The 15,798-nt window shown below is 42.4% G+C and overlaps 1 protein-coding gene across 5 annotated transcripts in view; it reads left to right on the forward strand.

Moving 5' to 3' along the window:
* MTMR1 (myotubularin related protein 1) overlaps positions 1–15,798 on the forward strand; it is a 77,918-nt gene that overhangs the window by 47,264 nt on the left and 14,856 nt on the right. For all 5 annotated transcript variants that reach the window (XR_007722433.1, XM_050775321.1, XM_050775320.1 and 2 more), the window contains one exon: positions 3,419–3,511. Coding sequence is in view for 4 of the 5 variants with exons in the window: in XM_050775321.1 (XP_050631278.1) it covers positions 3,419–3,511 (93 nt within the window). In the remaining variant the exon portion in view is untranslated. The remainder of the gene's footprint in view (positions 1–3,418; positions 3,512–15,798) is intronic.

The raw sequence follows: 15,798 nt of genomic DNA on the forward strand, positions 1-15,798 counted from the left end.
CCCCGATGCTCCCGCAACTTAGGCCTTATCAACCCCCTTAGGCAGTCTCCTAAGTGGCTGTCCTAGTCTGTTTGTGTTTTTACAAAGGAATACTTGAGGCTGGGTAATTTAGAGAGAAAAGAAATTTATTTGGCTCACGGTTCTGCAGGCTGTACAAGAAGCATGGTGCCGGCATCTGCTTCTGGTGAGGGCCTCAGGCTGCTTCACTCACGGTGGAAGGTAAAGGGGAGCCAGTGTGTAGAGATCACATGGTGAGAAAGGAAGCAAGAGAGAGGGGAGAGGGTGCCAGTCTGTTTGTAACAACCACCTCTCTCGGGAACTAACAGAGAACTCACTCACACACTCCCCCACCCAAGGAGGGATTAATTTATTTATGAAGGATCCACCCCCATGACCCAACATCTCCCATTAGGCTCCACCTCCAACATTGGGGATCAAATTTCAACATGAGGTTTAAGAGGACAAACATCCCAACAATAGCAGTAGCCTTTCTGCAACCTAGCTCTGTCTGATCCGTCGCCCCCACTGGAGCCAGATGGAGCATTCCAAACAACAGATCAGATGCTGCCACTCCCCAGTGTGAGTCCCTCAGCACCTTCCTGTAGCACACAGGATTATGAGCAAACTCCTAGTGTGTGCTCAAAGCCCTTGGTGATCTGGCCCTAGCTATATCTCCAGCCTCATTTCTCATCTTCTTTCCCTTGCCCCATGTAAGCCTCAGCTACTTGTGGCTTTCTTAGTGTCCCCCACCACATTCCCACTGGTTATCAATTCCTGGCTACCCGGGAAGCAGGCATCTCCCTGTCCTTCAAGGTTTATCTCAAATGAAATGTCCTTCATGACTATGACTCGCATGACTGTCCCTCCCTGTTCCTTCCCCTACCCCATCCTAGGATGGTTCACTCATTCCCTTGTGCTCCCACCATACCCACTACATACTTGGAAGCCCTTGGAACACTTTATTGCCCTTGTCATTTATATATCTTTGTCCCTTGACTAGACCACAAATGAATTGTTCATCAAGCACAAGTACAGTGTCTCATTTGCTTTAGTCTCCTAGGTGCCTAGCCAAGGACCTGGCCTCTACCAGACACCATGACAATGTTTGACAGTCCGAGGGCCAGGCATGATGCCTTGCATATGCCATAGGAGTTCCATGGCTATCTGTTGAAAGAATGAATCCTAAATTGTGAACTGTCAGTGTAAAACAGTTCCCTAGGTGCCTTAAATACTGAACAGCAGGTCCTACAAGGATTTTATAGCGGGGCAATGCATGGAGCTACTATGGAGAACAGTATGGTGAATCCTCAAAAAATTAAACGTGGAACTACCACATGATCTGACAATTCCGCTGATGGGTATATACCCCAAAGAAGGGAAAGCAGGAGCCCAAACAGATACGTGTACATTGGTGTCCATGGTAGCTTTATTCACAATAGCCCGAAGGTGGAAGCAACCCCAGTGTCCATCAGGAGATGAATGGACAAACAAAATGTGCTCTAGCTATACAGCCATGCGGTGTGTGACGATGAGGGTACATTCTGAGAAATGCATCATTAGGTGATTTTGTAATTGTGTGGACATGATAGAGTATACCTTACAGAAACCTAGATGGAAAACTTGCTAACATCTAGGCTATATGGTACATACAGCCTATTACTCCTAGGCTGCAACCCTGTATGGCATGTGACTATACTGAATACCGTAGGCAACTGTAATACCGTGGTAAGTATTTCTGTATCTAAACATAGAAAAGGTACAGTAAAAATATGGTATTGTAACCTTATGGGACAACCATTGGATATACAGTCGTCATTGACTGAAACGTCGTTATGTGGCACATGATTATACAGTGCAATGTTAGTCTTAAAAAAGGAAATTCTGACATGTGCTGTAACATGGATGAACCTTGAAAACATGCTTAGCAAAATAAGCCAGCCACAAAGGACAAATATTTATTTTTCCACTTATATGAAGAACCTAGAATAATCAAATTCATAGAGACAGAAAGTAGAATGGTCATTGCCAGGGGCTAGGAGGTGGGGAATGGGGAGTTAGTGATTAATGGGTATAGAGTTTCTATTTGGAAAGATTAACAAGTTCTAGAAATGGTGATGATTGTATAATAACATGAGTGTGCTTGATGCCACTGAACTGGACACTTAAAAATGGTTAAGATGAGATTGGATGCAGTGGCTCATGCTCGTAATTCCCAGCACTTTGGGAGGCTGAGGTGGGAGGATCTCTTGAGGTCAGGAGTTAAAGACCAGCCTGGGCAGTATAGTGAGACCCCATCTCTACAAAATAATTAGCTGGGCATGGTGGCTCACACCTATAGTCCCAGCCACTCTGGAGGCTGAGGTGGGAGAATCACTCGAGCCCAGGAGTTAGAGGCTGCAGCAGGCTATGCTCGTGTCGCTGCACTCCAGCCTGGGTGACAGAGCGAGCCCCTGTCTCTAAAACATAAAAATAATGGTTCAAATGATAAATTATATGTCATGTGTATTTCGCCACAATTAAATTTTTTTTTATAAAGAAGGCAATACACTATTACTCTGAGATGTTAATATTGATTTGGTCATTTCTTTGTTTTTGTGTCTTTCCAGGTGGCAATTTCATAGAGTATTTTTGCTCTTTCTATGTGATTGCTTTGTATTTTCTTAATGAGTTTTTTTCCCCACATCCTTTTGCTCATAGTCATATTATTTGAAGCTTCTCTTAGAATCCTCACCCTTCAGCTATCTTTTTACTTGTGGCATTTTCAGTGTTTTGGCAATTGTATTTATGTATTTGAGAATACTATCTTTTACCTTTTGGTATTAATCTATTGATAACTTATAAAGTATCAAAAGATATGAAATACAATACTGGACTGCCTTAAGCAAGGACCCTACCTTTACCATTTCAAGATTGAGTTCTTGGGGTTCTCTGAGTCATGAAGAATTGGTTAAAAGTTGTAGATTGTTAATCATTAATTATTTTGATTCTCAGACTTCCTGACATTTCTGAAAAATGGAAAAAATGTTTTTATACTTGTAGAGAAAATGGCATTCATAATGTACTTTATGAACTGCTAATTGGCATCCTACGTTGACACTGTACACTTAGGGTGGTGGCTGGTCTTGACCCTACCATTTTAACTGAAGTTTGCTAGCTAGTTGCTTATACTTTCTTGATATGAACTATATTAAAGAGAAATTATAAAACAATCAACATGTAAAAATGCTGTAAACTGAAATTTTGTTTTCTAAAAGTAATGGAAGTCATTTCGATTTGATAGACATTTTTGAGTGCCTGTTACGTGCCGGGAATTCTATTAGGCCCGATGAAACATGATTCTTACCACTGGACAACTTGCAGTGACTTTCAAGAGGACCATAACATAGGTTAAAACGTTTAACCTTCTGTTTCTTTTCAGCGAGTGGGCCATGGTAATGACAACCATGCTGATGCTGACCGATCTCCTATATTTCTGCAGTTTATTGATTGTGTTTGGCAAATGACAAGACAGGTAAGAGATTTCAAATATATTTCTATATAGTCTTTGCTTTAAATATATCTTAAAGATTAAACTATTATCGCTGTTTCATTCAAAATGAATTTGTGTAAAATATGACCCCATTATTTAACACAATTTGATTCTAATTCACTTAGAAATATAAGCAGAACATTAGAAACAACCAATTTCACACCAAAAGTTACTTCTTTTTGCAAATGGTTTTTATCAGTCATCTGGTCCACTGGGTCCAAACCAAGGCCATACTCCTCTATAGATTCTGCTGCTTTTGCTCCCTTTCAGAAGGTTAAGGAAGTACAGTCTCCTGCTGAGCAGTTCATCTAAGATTTGGCCAGATGTTAGAAATGAGGATGGGAATGAACTGCTAGTACATGGGATTAGACCAGGCAATCCAGGAATCTCTACACTCTGCCCCAGTCCCCTTTTTTTTTTCAATTCAAATCCCTTATTTTCTTAAAATCCAATAAAAGCACAAAAATGACATGGCTTAGACATGAAAACAGGCACTAAGCAGTGTAAAGAATGGAGGTCAGTTTGAAGATGTTAAAAAATCCACATTTGGGAGGAATAAGCTATTTCACATCCACAAAAATGGTGCTTATCCCTTTAGAAGCACTGCAATCATTTTTTGTGTTCAACCTTTTTATGCAATTTTTCTAAAATGTGTTTCATACTTTCTTGTCCTAACCTGAACATGACAATCATTTAATTTTGTTACTGGCTCAGCAACAACACAATTAGCAATAGTGCCTGGCACTAAAAAACAGTAAGGCTTCAGGCCAGCCTTTGTGCTTGTGGAGTGTGTTTGCTGCCCTTTCACCTGCACCATCAGCATACCTACCTCTGGGACCAGCCCCTCTTACCCAGGCCAGCTCTCTAACAGGCCATCTTTAATCACCTGTGACCTGGCCATCAGACCATGTAAGACCCCAATTAGTTTGTTGAAGCTGGGTGTAAAAGTCAGTGTTAATTTCTAAGTGAGGGCCTGAGGACTCCATGAAATCTGCTTTGGCTATTCAGACCCCCTCCCCTTTGTTCCTTATTTCTAAAGGTATGTCTCTGTGCTCCCTTGCCTCTGAAAATGTGATCTGTGACCCGCTGGCATCACCTGAGAGCTTATCAGAAATGTGACATCTCAGGCTCTGCCCCAGTCCCACTGAATCAGAATCTGCATTTCAATAACAGCCCCAGGGGATTTGTGTGCTCTTTAAGGTTTGAGCAGTGTTAGTCTACAGCAATGGTCTCAAAGTTGAGCATCCATCAGCCCCCAGAAGGGCTTGTGGAACCAGAGGGCTGGGTCCCACACCCAGAGCACTGGCAGGTCGTCAGTGAGGCTGAAGATTGGTGTCTCTAACAAGTTCTCAGGACCACATTTGGAGCACTAAGCTAGATCACTGGTTCTCAAACTCAATTGCACATCTGAATCACCTGGGGAACTTTTACACACACCTGAGCCTGTCCCCAGGATCACAGGAAGAAGGTTCCCAGGGGCTGGCTGTGTGCACTCAAGGTGGAGAGCCATCTTCTGAGTTCTCCAGGTCCTCCTCAGGGCAGAGCTGCTGGGGAGCGGGACAGCACAGGCAGCATCGTGACTGTCAACCTTCTTTCTGCCCCAACGCACACTGCCATCAGTAACAGTAGCTCTCAGTGGGGAAACAGGCCTAGTATTTCACAGACTTTCTGCAGTAGGGAGGCAGATGGCTGATGGTGATAAGGCTGCAGGAGAATCAATCAAGAGCAGCAGGGCTGTTGGTAGAAACCCTGCAGATCACCGGCAGTGTCCTGGCTGCTTCCCTTCCCCATGACTGAAGCAGCCAAGGCCAGAGCTCCTGGTGAATGACCAGCAGGAGAAGGCCCAGACCCTGGATCTCAGCCCCCTAACTTGTTCTGTACCCCACAGCCCCACCCTCAGCCAGGCTGGGCAGCAGGCACTGGGGAAACTACTCTCTTTTGCCTGTCTCTCTCTCCGGTTCCAGGTCCATTGCCCTGGCACTGTCTCTTATCATAAGGATAGGAGACCAAACTCAGGTTTAGATGTTGGAGATGAGGGGGAAAACAACAACAATAACAACAACAACAGCAAAAAAAAAAAAAAAAAAAAAATGCAGTGCAGGAACTATGGCCTTATGACCTACTTTGAACTGAAGCCAATGGGCCTGATCAGCTCAAGGGAAGGGGATCCCTAGATGGCTCCCTTGTTTACCAGGGCCCTGTGTGTTGGGGTTTGGGAACTTCGCACCAGCTAACAGCAAAATGCTATGCAGCCTCCTCTGTGCCATTGGTTTTTGGACACTCATTTCCCTCAGTGACCTTGCGGGTGGGAGAGGCTCTGGACTGGGGCAGAGTGTGGAGATTCCTGGATTGCCTGGTCTAATCCCATGTACTAGCAGTGCATTCCCATCCTCATTTCTAACATCTGGCCAAATCTTAGATGAACTGCTCAGCAGGAGACTGTACTTCCTTAACCTTCTGAAAGGGAGCAAAAGCAGCAGAATCTATAGAGGAGTAGGGCCTTGGTTTGGACCTAGTGGACAAACCTCTCACAGCTCTAACATTCTGACTGTGAAATGTGTGTATAATTAATTTCTTTTAAAATTACATTGTTAATGCATTAGCAGAGACATCAATGATTAGTCTTTATCAGTTCATTAACAAATGAATGAGATATATAGCAGGTATAAGATGCATTCATATGAAAGATTATATTTAGGTTGCCTACTGTAACGTAAACTATGCAGTGTAAAATTGTCAGAAATAGCAAAATAAAATGAACTGAATAGTCTGTATGTGAACAAAGAAACTAAGGGAAAAATAATTGAGGGACTCTTTAGAGAAGGTTCCCAAAGACACTCTATGATATCCATAGTTTAATACAATCCTTACTCTTATGGATAGGTTTAATAGTCATTGATATTTTTGTTGAGCCTCAAGAGGTGCAGAATTGGGGCCAGGTATGGTGGTTCACGCCTATACTCTCAGCAATGCAGGAGGCTGAGGTGGGAGGATTGCTTGCTTGAGGCCAGGAGTTCAAGACCAGCCTGGGCAACATAGTGAAACCCCCATCTCTTCAAAAAACATAAATTAAAAAAATAGCCAGGGGGCGCAGCAAGATGGCCAAATAGGAACAGCTCCAGTCTCCAACTCCCAGCGCGAGCGACACAGAAGACATGTGATTTCTGCATTTTCAACTGAGGTACCGGGTTCATCTCACTAGGGAGTGCAGGACAATCGGTGCTGGTCAGCTGCTGCAGCCCGACCAGCGAGAGCTGAAGCAGGGCAAGGCATCGCCTCACCTGGGAAGCGCAAGGGGGAAGGGAATCCCTTTTCCTAGCCAGCGGAACTGAGACACACAACACCTGGAAAATCGGGTCACTCCCACCCCAATACTGCGCTTTACCAAGGATCTTAGCAAACGGGCACACCAGGAGATTGTATCCCACACCTGGCCGGGAGGGTCCCACGCCCACAGAGCCTTCCTCATTGCTAGCACAGCAGTCTGCTATCTAACGGCAAGGCAGCAGCGAGGCTGGGGGAGGGGCGCCCGCATTGATGAGGCTTAAGTAAGTAAACAAAGCCACTGGGAAGCTCGAACTGGGTGGAGCTCACAGCAGCTCAAGGAGTCCTGCCTGTCTCTGTAGACTCCACCTCTGGGGACAGGGCACAGCTAAACAACAACAACAGCAAAAAAAAAAAAAAAGCAGCTGAAACCTCTGCAGACACAAACAACTCTGTCTGACAGCTTTGAAGAGAGCAGTGGATCTCCCAACACGGAGGTTGAGATCTGAGAACAGACAGACTGCCTGCTCACGTGGGTCCCTGACCCCTGAGTAGCCTAACTGGGAGACATCCCCCACTAGGGGCAGACCAACACCCCACACCTCACACTGTGGAGTACACCCCTGAGAGGAACCTTCCAAAGCAAGAATCAGAGAGGTACACTTGCTGTTCAGCAATATTCTATCTTCTGCAGCCTCTGCTGCTGAAACCCAGGCAAACAGGGTCTGGAGTGGACCTCAAGCAATCTCCAACAGACCTACAGCTGAGGGTCCTGACTGTTAGAAGGAAAACTAACAAACAAGAAGGACACCCACACCAAAACCCCATCAGTACGTCACCATCATCAAAGACCAGAGGCAGATAAAGCCACAAAGATGGGGAAAAAGGGCAGAAAAGCTGGAAATTCAAAAAATAAGAGCGCATCTCCCCCTGCAAAGGAACGCAGCTCATCGCCAGCAACGGATCAAAGCTGGACGGAGAATGACTTTGACGAGATGAGAGAAGGAGGCTCCAGTCCATCAAACTTCTCAGAGCTAAAGGAGGAATTACGTACCCAGCGCAAAGAAACTAAAAATCTTGAAAAAAGAGTGGAAGAATTGATAACTAGAATAATTAATGCAGAGAAGGCCATAAACGAATGGACAGAGATGAAAACCATGACACAAGAAATACGTGACAAATGCACAAGCTTCAGTAACTGACTCGATCAACTGGAAGAAAGAGTATCAGCGATTGAGGATCAAATGAATGAAATGAAGCGAAAAGAGAAATCTAAAGAAAAAAGAAGAAAAAGAAATGAACAAAGCCTGCAAGAAGTATGGGATTATGTAAAAAGACCAAATCTACGTCTCATTAGGGTGCCTGAAAGTGAGGGGGAAAATGGAACCAAGTTGGAAAACACTCTTCAGGATATCATCGAGGAGAACTTCCCCAACCTAGTAAGGCAAGCCAACATTCAAATTCAGGAAATACAGAGAATGCCACAAAGATACTCCTCGAGAAGAGCAACTCCAAGACACATAATTGCCAGATTCACCAAAGTTGAAATGAAGGAAAAAATCTTAAGGGCAGCCAGAGAGAAAGGTCAGGTTACCCACAAAGGGAAGCCGATCAGACTAACAGCAGATCTCTCGGCAGAAACTCTACAAGCCAGAAGAGAGTGGGGGCCAATATTCAACATTCTTAAAGAAAAGAATTTTAAACCCAGAATTTCATATCCAGCCAAACTAAGTTTCATAAGTGAAGGAGAAATAAAATCCTTTATAGATAAGCAAATGCTTAGAGATTTTGTCACCACCAGGCCTGCCTTACAAGAGACCCTGAAGGAAGCACTAAACATGGAAAGGAACAACCGGTACCAGCCATTGTAAAAACATGCCAAAATGTAAAGACCATCGAGGCTAGGAAGAAACTGCATCAACTAACGAGCAAAATAACCAGTTAATATCATAATGGCAGGATCAAGTTCACACATAACAATATTAACCTTAAATGTAAATGGACTAAATGCTCCAATTAAAAGACACAGAGTGGCAAACTGGATAAAGAGTCAAGACCCATCAGTTTGCTGTATTCAGGAGACCCATCTCACATGCAGAGACATACATAGGCTCAAAATAAAGGGATAGAAGAAGATCTACCAAGCAAATGGAGAACAAAAAAAAGCAGGGGTTGCAATCTCAGTCTCTGATAAAACAGACTTTAAACCATCAAAGATCAAAAGAGACAAAGAAGGCCATTACATAATGGTAAAGGGATCAATTCAACAGGAAGAGCTAACTATCCTAAATATATATGCACCCAATACAGGAGCACCCAGATTCATAAAGCAAGTTCTTACAGACTTACAAAGAGACTTAGACTCCCATACAATAATAATGGGAGACTTCAACACCCCACTGTCAACATTAGACAGATCAATGAGACAGAAAGTTAACAAGGATAGCCAGGAATTGAACTCATCTCTGCAGCAAGCAGACCTAATAGACATCTACAGAACTCTCCACCCCAAATCAACAGAATATACATTCTACTCAGCACCACATCACACTTATTCCAAAATTGACAACATATAATTGGAAGTAAAGCACTCCTCAGCAAATGTACAAGAACAGAAATTGTAACAAACTGTCTCTCAGACCACAGTGCAATCAAACTACAACTCAGGACTAAGAAACTCAATCAAAACCACTCAACTACATGGAAACTGAACAACCTGCTCCTGAATGACTACTGGGTACATAACGAAATGAAGGCAGAAATAAAGATGTTCTTTGAAATCAATGAGAATAAAGATACAACATACCAGCATCTCTGGGACACATTTAAAGCAGTGTGTAGAGGGAAATTGATAGCACTAAATGCCCACAAGAGAAAGCTGGAAAGATCTAAAATTGACACTCTAACATCACAATTAAAAGAACTAGAGAAGCAAGAGCAAACACATTCGAAAGCTAGCAGAAGGCAAGAAATAACTAAGATCAGAGCAGAACTGAAGGAGATAGAGACACAAAAATCCCTCCAAAAAATCCATGAATCCAGGAGTTGGTTTTCTGAAAGGATCAACAAAATTGACAGACCGCTAGCAAGACTAATAAAGAAGAAAAGAGAGAAGAATCAAATAGATGCAATAAAAAATGATAAAGGGGATATCACTACCGACCCCACAGAAATACAAACTACCATCAGAGAATACTATAAACACCTCTACGCAAATAAACTAGAAAATCTAGAAGAAATGGATAATTTCCTGGACGCTTACACTCTCCCAAGACTAAACCAGGAAGAAGCTGAATTCCTGAATAGACCAATAGCAGGCTCTGAAATTGAGGCAATAATTAATAGCCTACCAACCAAAAAAAGTCCAGGACCAGATGGATTCACAGCTGAATTCTACCAGAGGTACAAGGAGGATCTGATACCATTCCTTCTGAAACTATTCCAATCAATAGAAAAAGAGGGAATCCTCCCTAACTCATTTTATGAGGCCAACATCATCCTGATACCAAAGCCTGGCAGAGACACAACAAAAAAAGAGAATTTTAGACCAATATCCCTGATGAACATCGATGCAAAAATCCTCAATAAAATACTGGCAAACCGGATCCAGCAGCACATCAAAAAGCTTATCCACCATGATCAAGTGGGCTCCATCCCTGGGATGCAAGGCTGGTTCAACATACGCAGATCAATAAACGTAATCCAGCATATAAACAGAACCAAAGACAAAAACCACATGATTATCTCAAGAGATGCAGAAAAGGCCTTTGACAAAATTCAACAGCCCTTCATGCTAAAAACGCTCAATAAATTTGGTATTAATGGAACATATCTCAAAATCATAAGAGCTATTTATGACAAACCCACAGCCAATATCATACTGAATGGGCAAAAACTGGAAACATTCCCTTTGAAAACTGGCACAAGACAGGGATGCCCTCTCTCACCACTCCTATTCAACATAGTGTTGGAAGTTCTGGCTAGGGCAATCAGGCAAGAGAAAGAAATAAAGGGTATTCAGTTAGGAAAAGAAGAAGTCAAATTGTCCCTGTTTGCAGATGACATGATTGTATATTTAGAAAACCCCATTGTCTCAGCCCAAAATCTCCTTAAGCTGATAAGAAACTTCAGCAAAGTCTCCGGATACAAAATAAATGTGCAAAAATCACAAGCATTCTTATACACCAGTAACAGACAAACAGAGGGCCAGATCATGAATGAACTTCCATTCACAATTGCTTCAAAGAGAATCAAATACCTAGGAATCCAACTTACAAGGGATGTAAAGGACCTCTTCAAGGAGAACTACAAACCACTGCTCAGTGAAATAAAAGAGGACACAAACAAATGGAAGAACGTACCATGCTCATGGATAGGAAGAATCAATATCGTGAAAATGGCCATACTGCCCAAGGTAATTTATAGATTCAATGCCATCCCCATCAAGCTACCAATGAGTTTCTTCACAGAATTGGAAAAAACTGCTTTAAAGTTCATATGGAACCAAAAAGGAGCCCGCATTGCCAAGACAATCCTAAGTCAAAAGAACAAAGCTGGAGGCATCATGCTACCTGACTTCAAACTATACTACAAGGCTACAGTAACCAAAACAGCATGGTACTGGTACCAAAACAGAGATATAGACCCATGGAACAGAACAGAGTCCTCAGAAATAATACCACACATCTACAGCCATCTGATCTTTGACAAACCTGAGAAAAACAAGAAATGGGGAAAGGATTCCCTATTTAATAAATGGTGCTGGGAAAATTGGCTAGCCATAAGTAGAAAGCTGAAACTGGATCCTTTCCTTACTCCTTATATGAAAATTAATTCAAGATGGATTAGAGACTTAAATGTTAGACCTAATACCATAAAAACCCTAGAAGAAAACCTAGGTAATACTATTCAGGACATAGGCATGGGCAAGGACTTCTTGTCTAAAACACCAAAAGCAATGGCAACAAAGGCCAAAATTGACAAATGGGATCTAATTAAACTAAAGAGCTTCTGCACAGCAAAAGAAACTACCATCAGAGTGAACAGGCAACCTACAGAATGGGAGAACATTTTTGCAATCTACTCATCTGACAAAGGGCTAATATCCAGAACCTACAGAGAACTCAAACAAATTTACAAGAAAAAAACAACCCCATCAAAAAGTGGGCAAGGGATATGAACAGACATTTCTCAAAAGAAGACATTCATACAGCCAACAGACACATGAAAAAATGCTCATCATCACTGGCCATCAGAGAAATGCAAATCAAAACCACAATGAGATACCATCTCACACCAGTTAGAATGGCGATCATTAAAAAGTCAGGAAACAACAGGTGCTGGAGAGGATGTGGAGAAACAGGAACACTTTTACACTGTTGGTGGGATTGTAAACTAGTTCAACCATTATGGAAAACAGTATGGCGATTCCTCAGGGATCTAGAACTAGAAGTACCATATGACCCAGCCATCCCATTACTGGGTATATACCCAAAGGATTATAAATCATGCTGCTATAAAGACACATGCACACGTATGTTTATTGTGGTACTATTCACAATAGCAAAGACTTGGAATCAACCCAAATGTCCATCAGTGACAGACTGGATTAAGAAAATGTGGCACATATACACCATGGAATACTATGCAGCCATAAAAAAGGATGAGTTTGTGTCCTTTGTAGGGACATGGATGCAGCTGGAAACCATCATTCTCAGCAAACTATCGCAAGAACAGAAAACCAAACACCGCATGTTCTCACTCATAGGTGGGAACTGAACAATGAGATCACTTGGACACAGGAAGGGGAACATCACACACTGGGGCCTATCATGGGGAGGGGGGTGGGGGGAGGGATTGCACTGGGAGTTATACCTGATGTAAATGACGAGTTGATGGGTGCTGACGAGTTGATGGGTGCAGCACAGCAACATGGCACAAGTATACGTATGTAACAAACCTGCACGTTATGCACATGTACCCTAGAACTTAAAGTATAAAAAAAAAAAAAAAGCCAGGCATGGTGGTGTGCACCTGTAGTCCCAGTTACTCGGGAGGCTGAGGCAGGAGGATTGCTTCAATCCAGGAGTTCAAGGTTACAGTGAAGTATGATTGTACCAGTGCACTCCAGCCTGGGTGACAGAGTGAGACCCTGTCTCTAAAACAATAAAAAAAAAGGTGCAGAATTTTATTGTAGATTACTGTGCTATGTATTTTTGGAAATCATACTTTTAGGTAAAAGGTACAGCTTTCAGGAGAAGAGGCCAAAACAAACTGAATTGTAGCGACCTAATCTTTCATTTGTATTACTCCACCTGCTACTGTTTCCCTCATTGAGCTGTTTTCTGAGTTGAGCTTAATGCCATGACAACCCCTGAGTACAAATGGCAGCCTTGACCCAACATGAGTAGATGGAGCCTTTGTTTTCCAGTTTTCATGGGTACCGATGGGCTTGGACTGAGCCCTGCCCACTTTGACCTCCCATATCTGGTACCCAGTGGTCAGAATAAGGCTTGTTGTCACTGACTCTAGAACACACCTTCCCAAGCTCCCAGATCTACAATGCAGGCTCAGGGGCTAGGAATGAAGACTCATTGTCATAGTCTGTTTGGGCTGCTGTAACAAAATATCGTAAGCTGAGGTGGTTTATGAACAACAGAAGCTTACTTCTCACAGTTCTGGAGGTCGGGAAATCCAAGATCAAGGCCCCAGCAGATTCAGTGTCTGGTGAGGGTTTGCTTCCTGATTCATAGATTAGCTGTCTTTTCACTGTAACCTGACATTATGGAAGGGACAAGAGAGCTCTCTTGGGCCTCTTTTAAAAGGGCACTAATCCCATTCACGAGAGCTCTACCCTCATGACCTAATCACTTCCCAAAGGCCCCACTTCCTCATACTACACCTTGGGGATTAGAATTTCAACATAGAAATTTTGGGGGGATACAAATATTCAGTTCATAGCACTTATATGGCTTGAAAATATGTCAGTAATTTGCTATCTTGTTAATAAACATTTATTTTTAAAAGTTTGAGAATTATAAAATATAGGACAAAACCCTGGATCTTTCACTCCTATCCTTGATTTAATAAGGCTTCAGTACACAAAAATGTCATATATTTGCTTACAATTCACAAATTCTGTGGTGCCAATAATTTATGAATAGGGCATAACTAAGCAGCATAGAGAAGTCCTGGGAAGATTGGACATAGTGTGCCTGGCCTTTTAAAAGATAGCCATTTGAGCCGGGCACGATGGCTCATGCCTGTAATCCCAGCACTTTAGGAGGCTGAGGTGGGAGGATCACTTGAGATCAGGAGCTCAAGACCAGCCTAGGCAACATAGCTAGACCTTGTCTCTACAAAAAAAAAAAAAAAAAAAAAAAAAAAAAAAAAAAAAAAAGGAAGAAAGAAAAACTAGCTGGGTTGTGGCAGTAGTCCCAGCTACTTGGCAGGCTGAGGTGGGAGGGATTGCTTGAGCCTTGGAGGTTGAGGCTGCAGCGAACCACAATTGCACCACTGCACTCCAGCCTAGGCAACAAAGTGGGACCCTGTCTTAAATAAATAAATGCATGAATGAGAGAGAGAGAGAGAGAGAAATAGAGAAAGATAGCCGTTTGAAATGTGAGGCCACTGTCAGAGTTGCAAGGGGCAATCTTAAAGGCTCCAAGAAAGGATTAACCAGTAGAAATTGTTAGCATTTTAGCCAGAGACATCACATCGTTGATTTAGCTCATCTAAGAACAAGGATGCCAGTAAGAACCAGCAGAGTTAGTTTCCACAGGTTTCTGAAGCAGTAATATTCTGATGGGATTCCTTAGAAGAGAGTTGTGTGTTTCTATGAGAGCAATCCTTAAGATGGAGAGAGAAGCAAATCTTAATCCACGGTATCTGAGTGTAATTCCTTAATTAAGCTAATGTAATAGCCTGGTGAAGAAAAGAGTTTCAGGTGGAGTTTGGACAGTCCTGGATTGACCGTTGTTCTAATAGAAAAGCCTGTTGCTAGTCTAGTAAAGTAGTAAAGCTAAACTAAAAAATAAACTTGTCTACCAGTGATCCTGATATGATCACTCTGGAGACGTGAAGATTTGTAATGATAGTGTGCACACAGCACTCTGATTGAACACTAGGTTTTTAAGTAAACTGACTTAAATACCAGTATGCTGGGTAGTACTGTTTGGCTTTGCTTCATTTAGTAGGTGATGAATATTTTACTGTGTTTTTACATTAGTTCTGGCACATGGTAAGCCCTCAGTACATGCCTGCTGTTATGGTGATTATTATCACTTCCAGATCATCTCATGGCCACAACACGCCAGCTACTGACTAGAACCTGCTGGCAATGGTAATAGTCTTCATTGGAATTCTGCAAAACCCCATCAAGAATTACCTAAAACTATCAAGATGATCTGTGGTTTTGCTTCCTCACTCTGCCAATATGGTGAATTACAGTAATTGATTTGTTTTGTAACATAGATTTTCATATGTTAAGCCAGTCTTACATTCCTAAAATAAACCCCACTTGGTCATGTTGTATTACCTTGTTAAAATATGTTGCCAGGTTCAGCTTGGTCATTTACACTGGTAAGAAGTCAGGGGTGCTGTAATCCCAGCACTTTGGGAGGCTGAGGCGGGTGGATCATGAGGTCAGGAGTTTGAGACCAGCTGGACCAACATGGTGAAACCCCATCTCTACTAAAAATACAAAAATTAGCTGGGCGTGGAGGCGTGTGCCTATAATCCCAGCTACTCAGGAGGCTGAGGCAGGAGAATCACTTGAACCGGGAGGCAGAGTTTACAGTGAGCCAAGATGGCACCATTGCACTCCAGCCTGGGGGACACAGTGAGACTCTGTCTCAAAAAAAAAAAAAAAAAAAAAAAGAATTCAGGGCTGTATGGTCATGGAGTTGTCTTTGCAGGAAGGTTCTTAACTAGGAGTTGTTTATTTAATAGATGCAGAGCTATTTGGATTTTCTATTTCTTCTTGAGTCACTTTGGGTACATGTTAT

The sequence above is a fragment of the Macaca thibetana genome, chromosome X, assembly GCF_024542745.1.
Source record: "Macaca thibetana thibetana isolate TM-01 chromosome X, ASM2454274v1, whole genome shotgun sequence".
NCBI classification, from domain to species: domain Eukaryota; kingdom Metazoa; phylum Chordata; class Mammalia; order Primates; family Cercopithecidae; genus Macaca; species Macaca thibetana.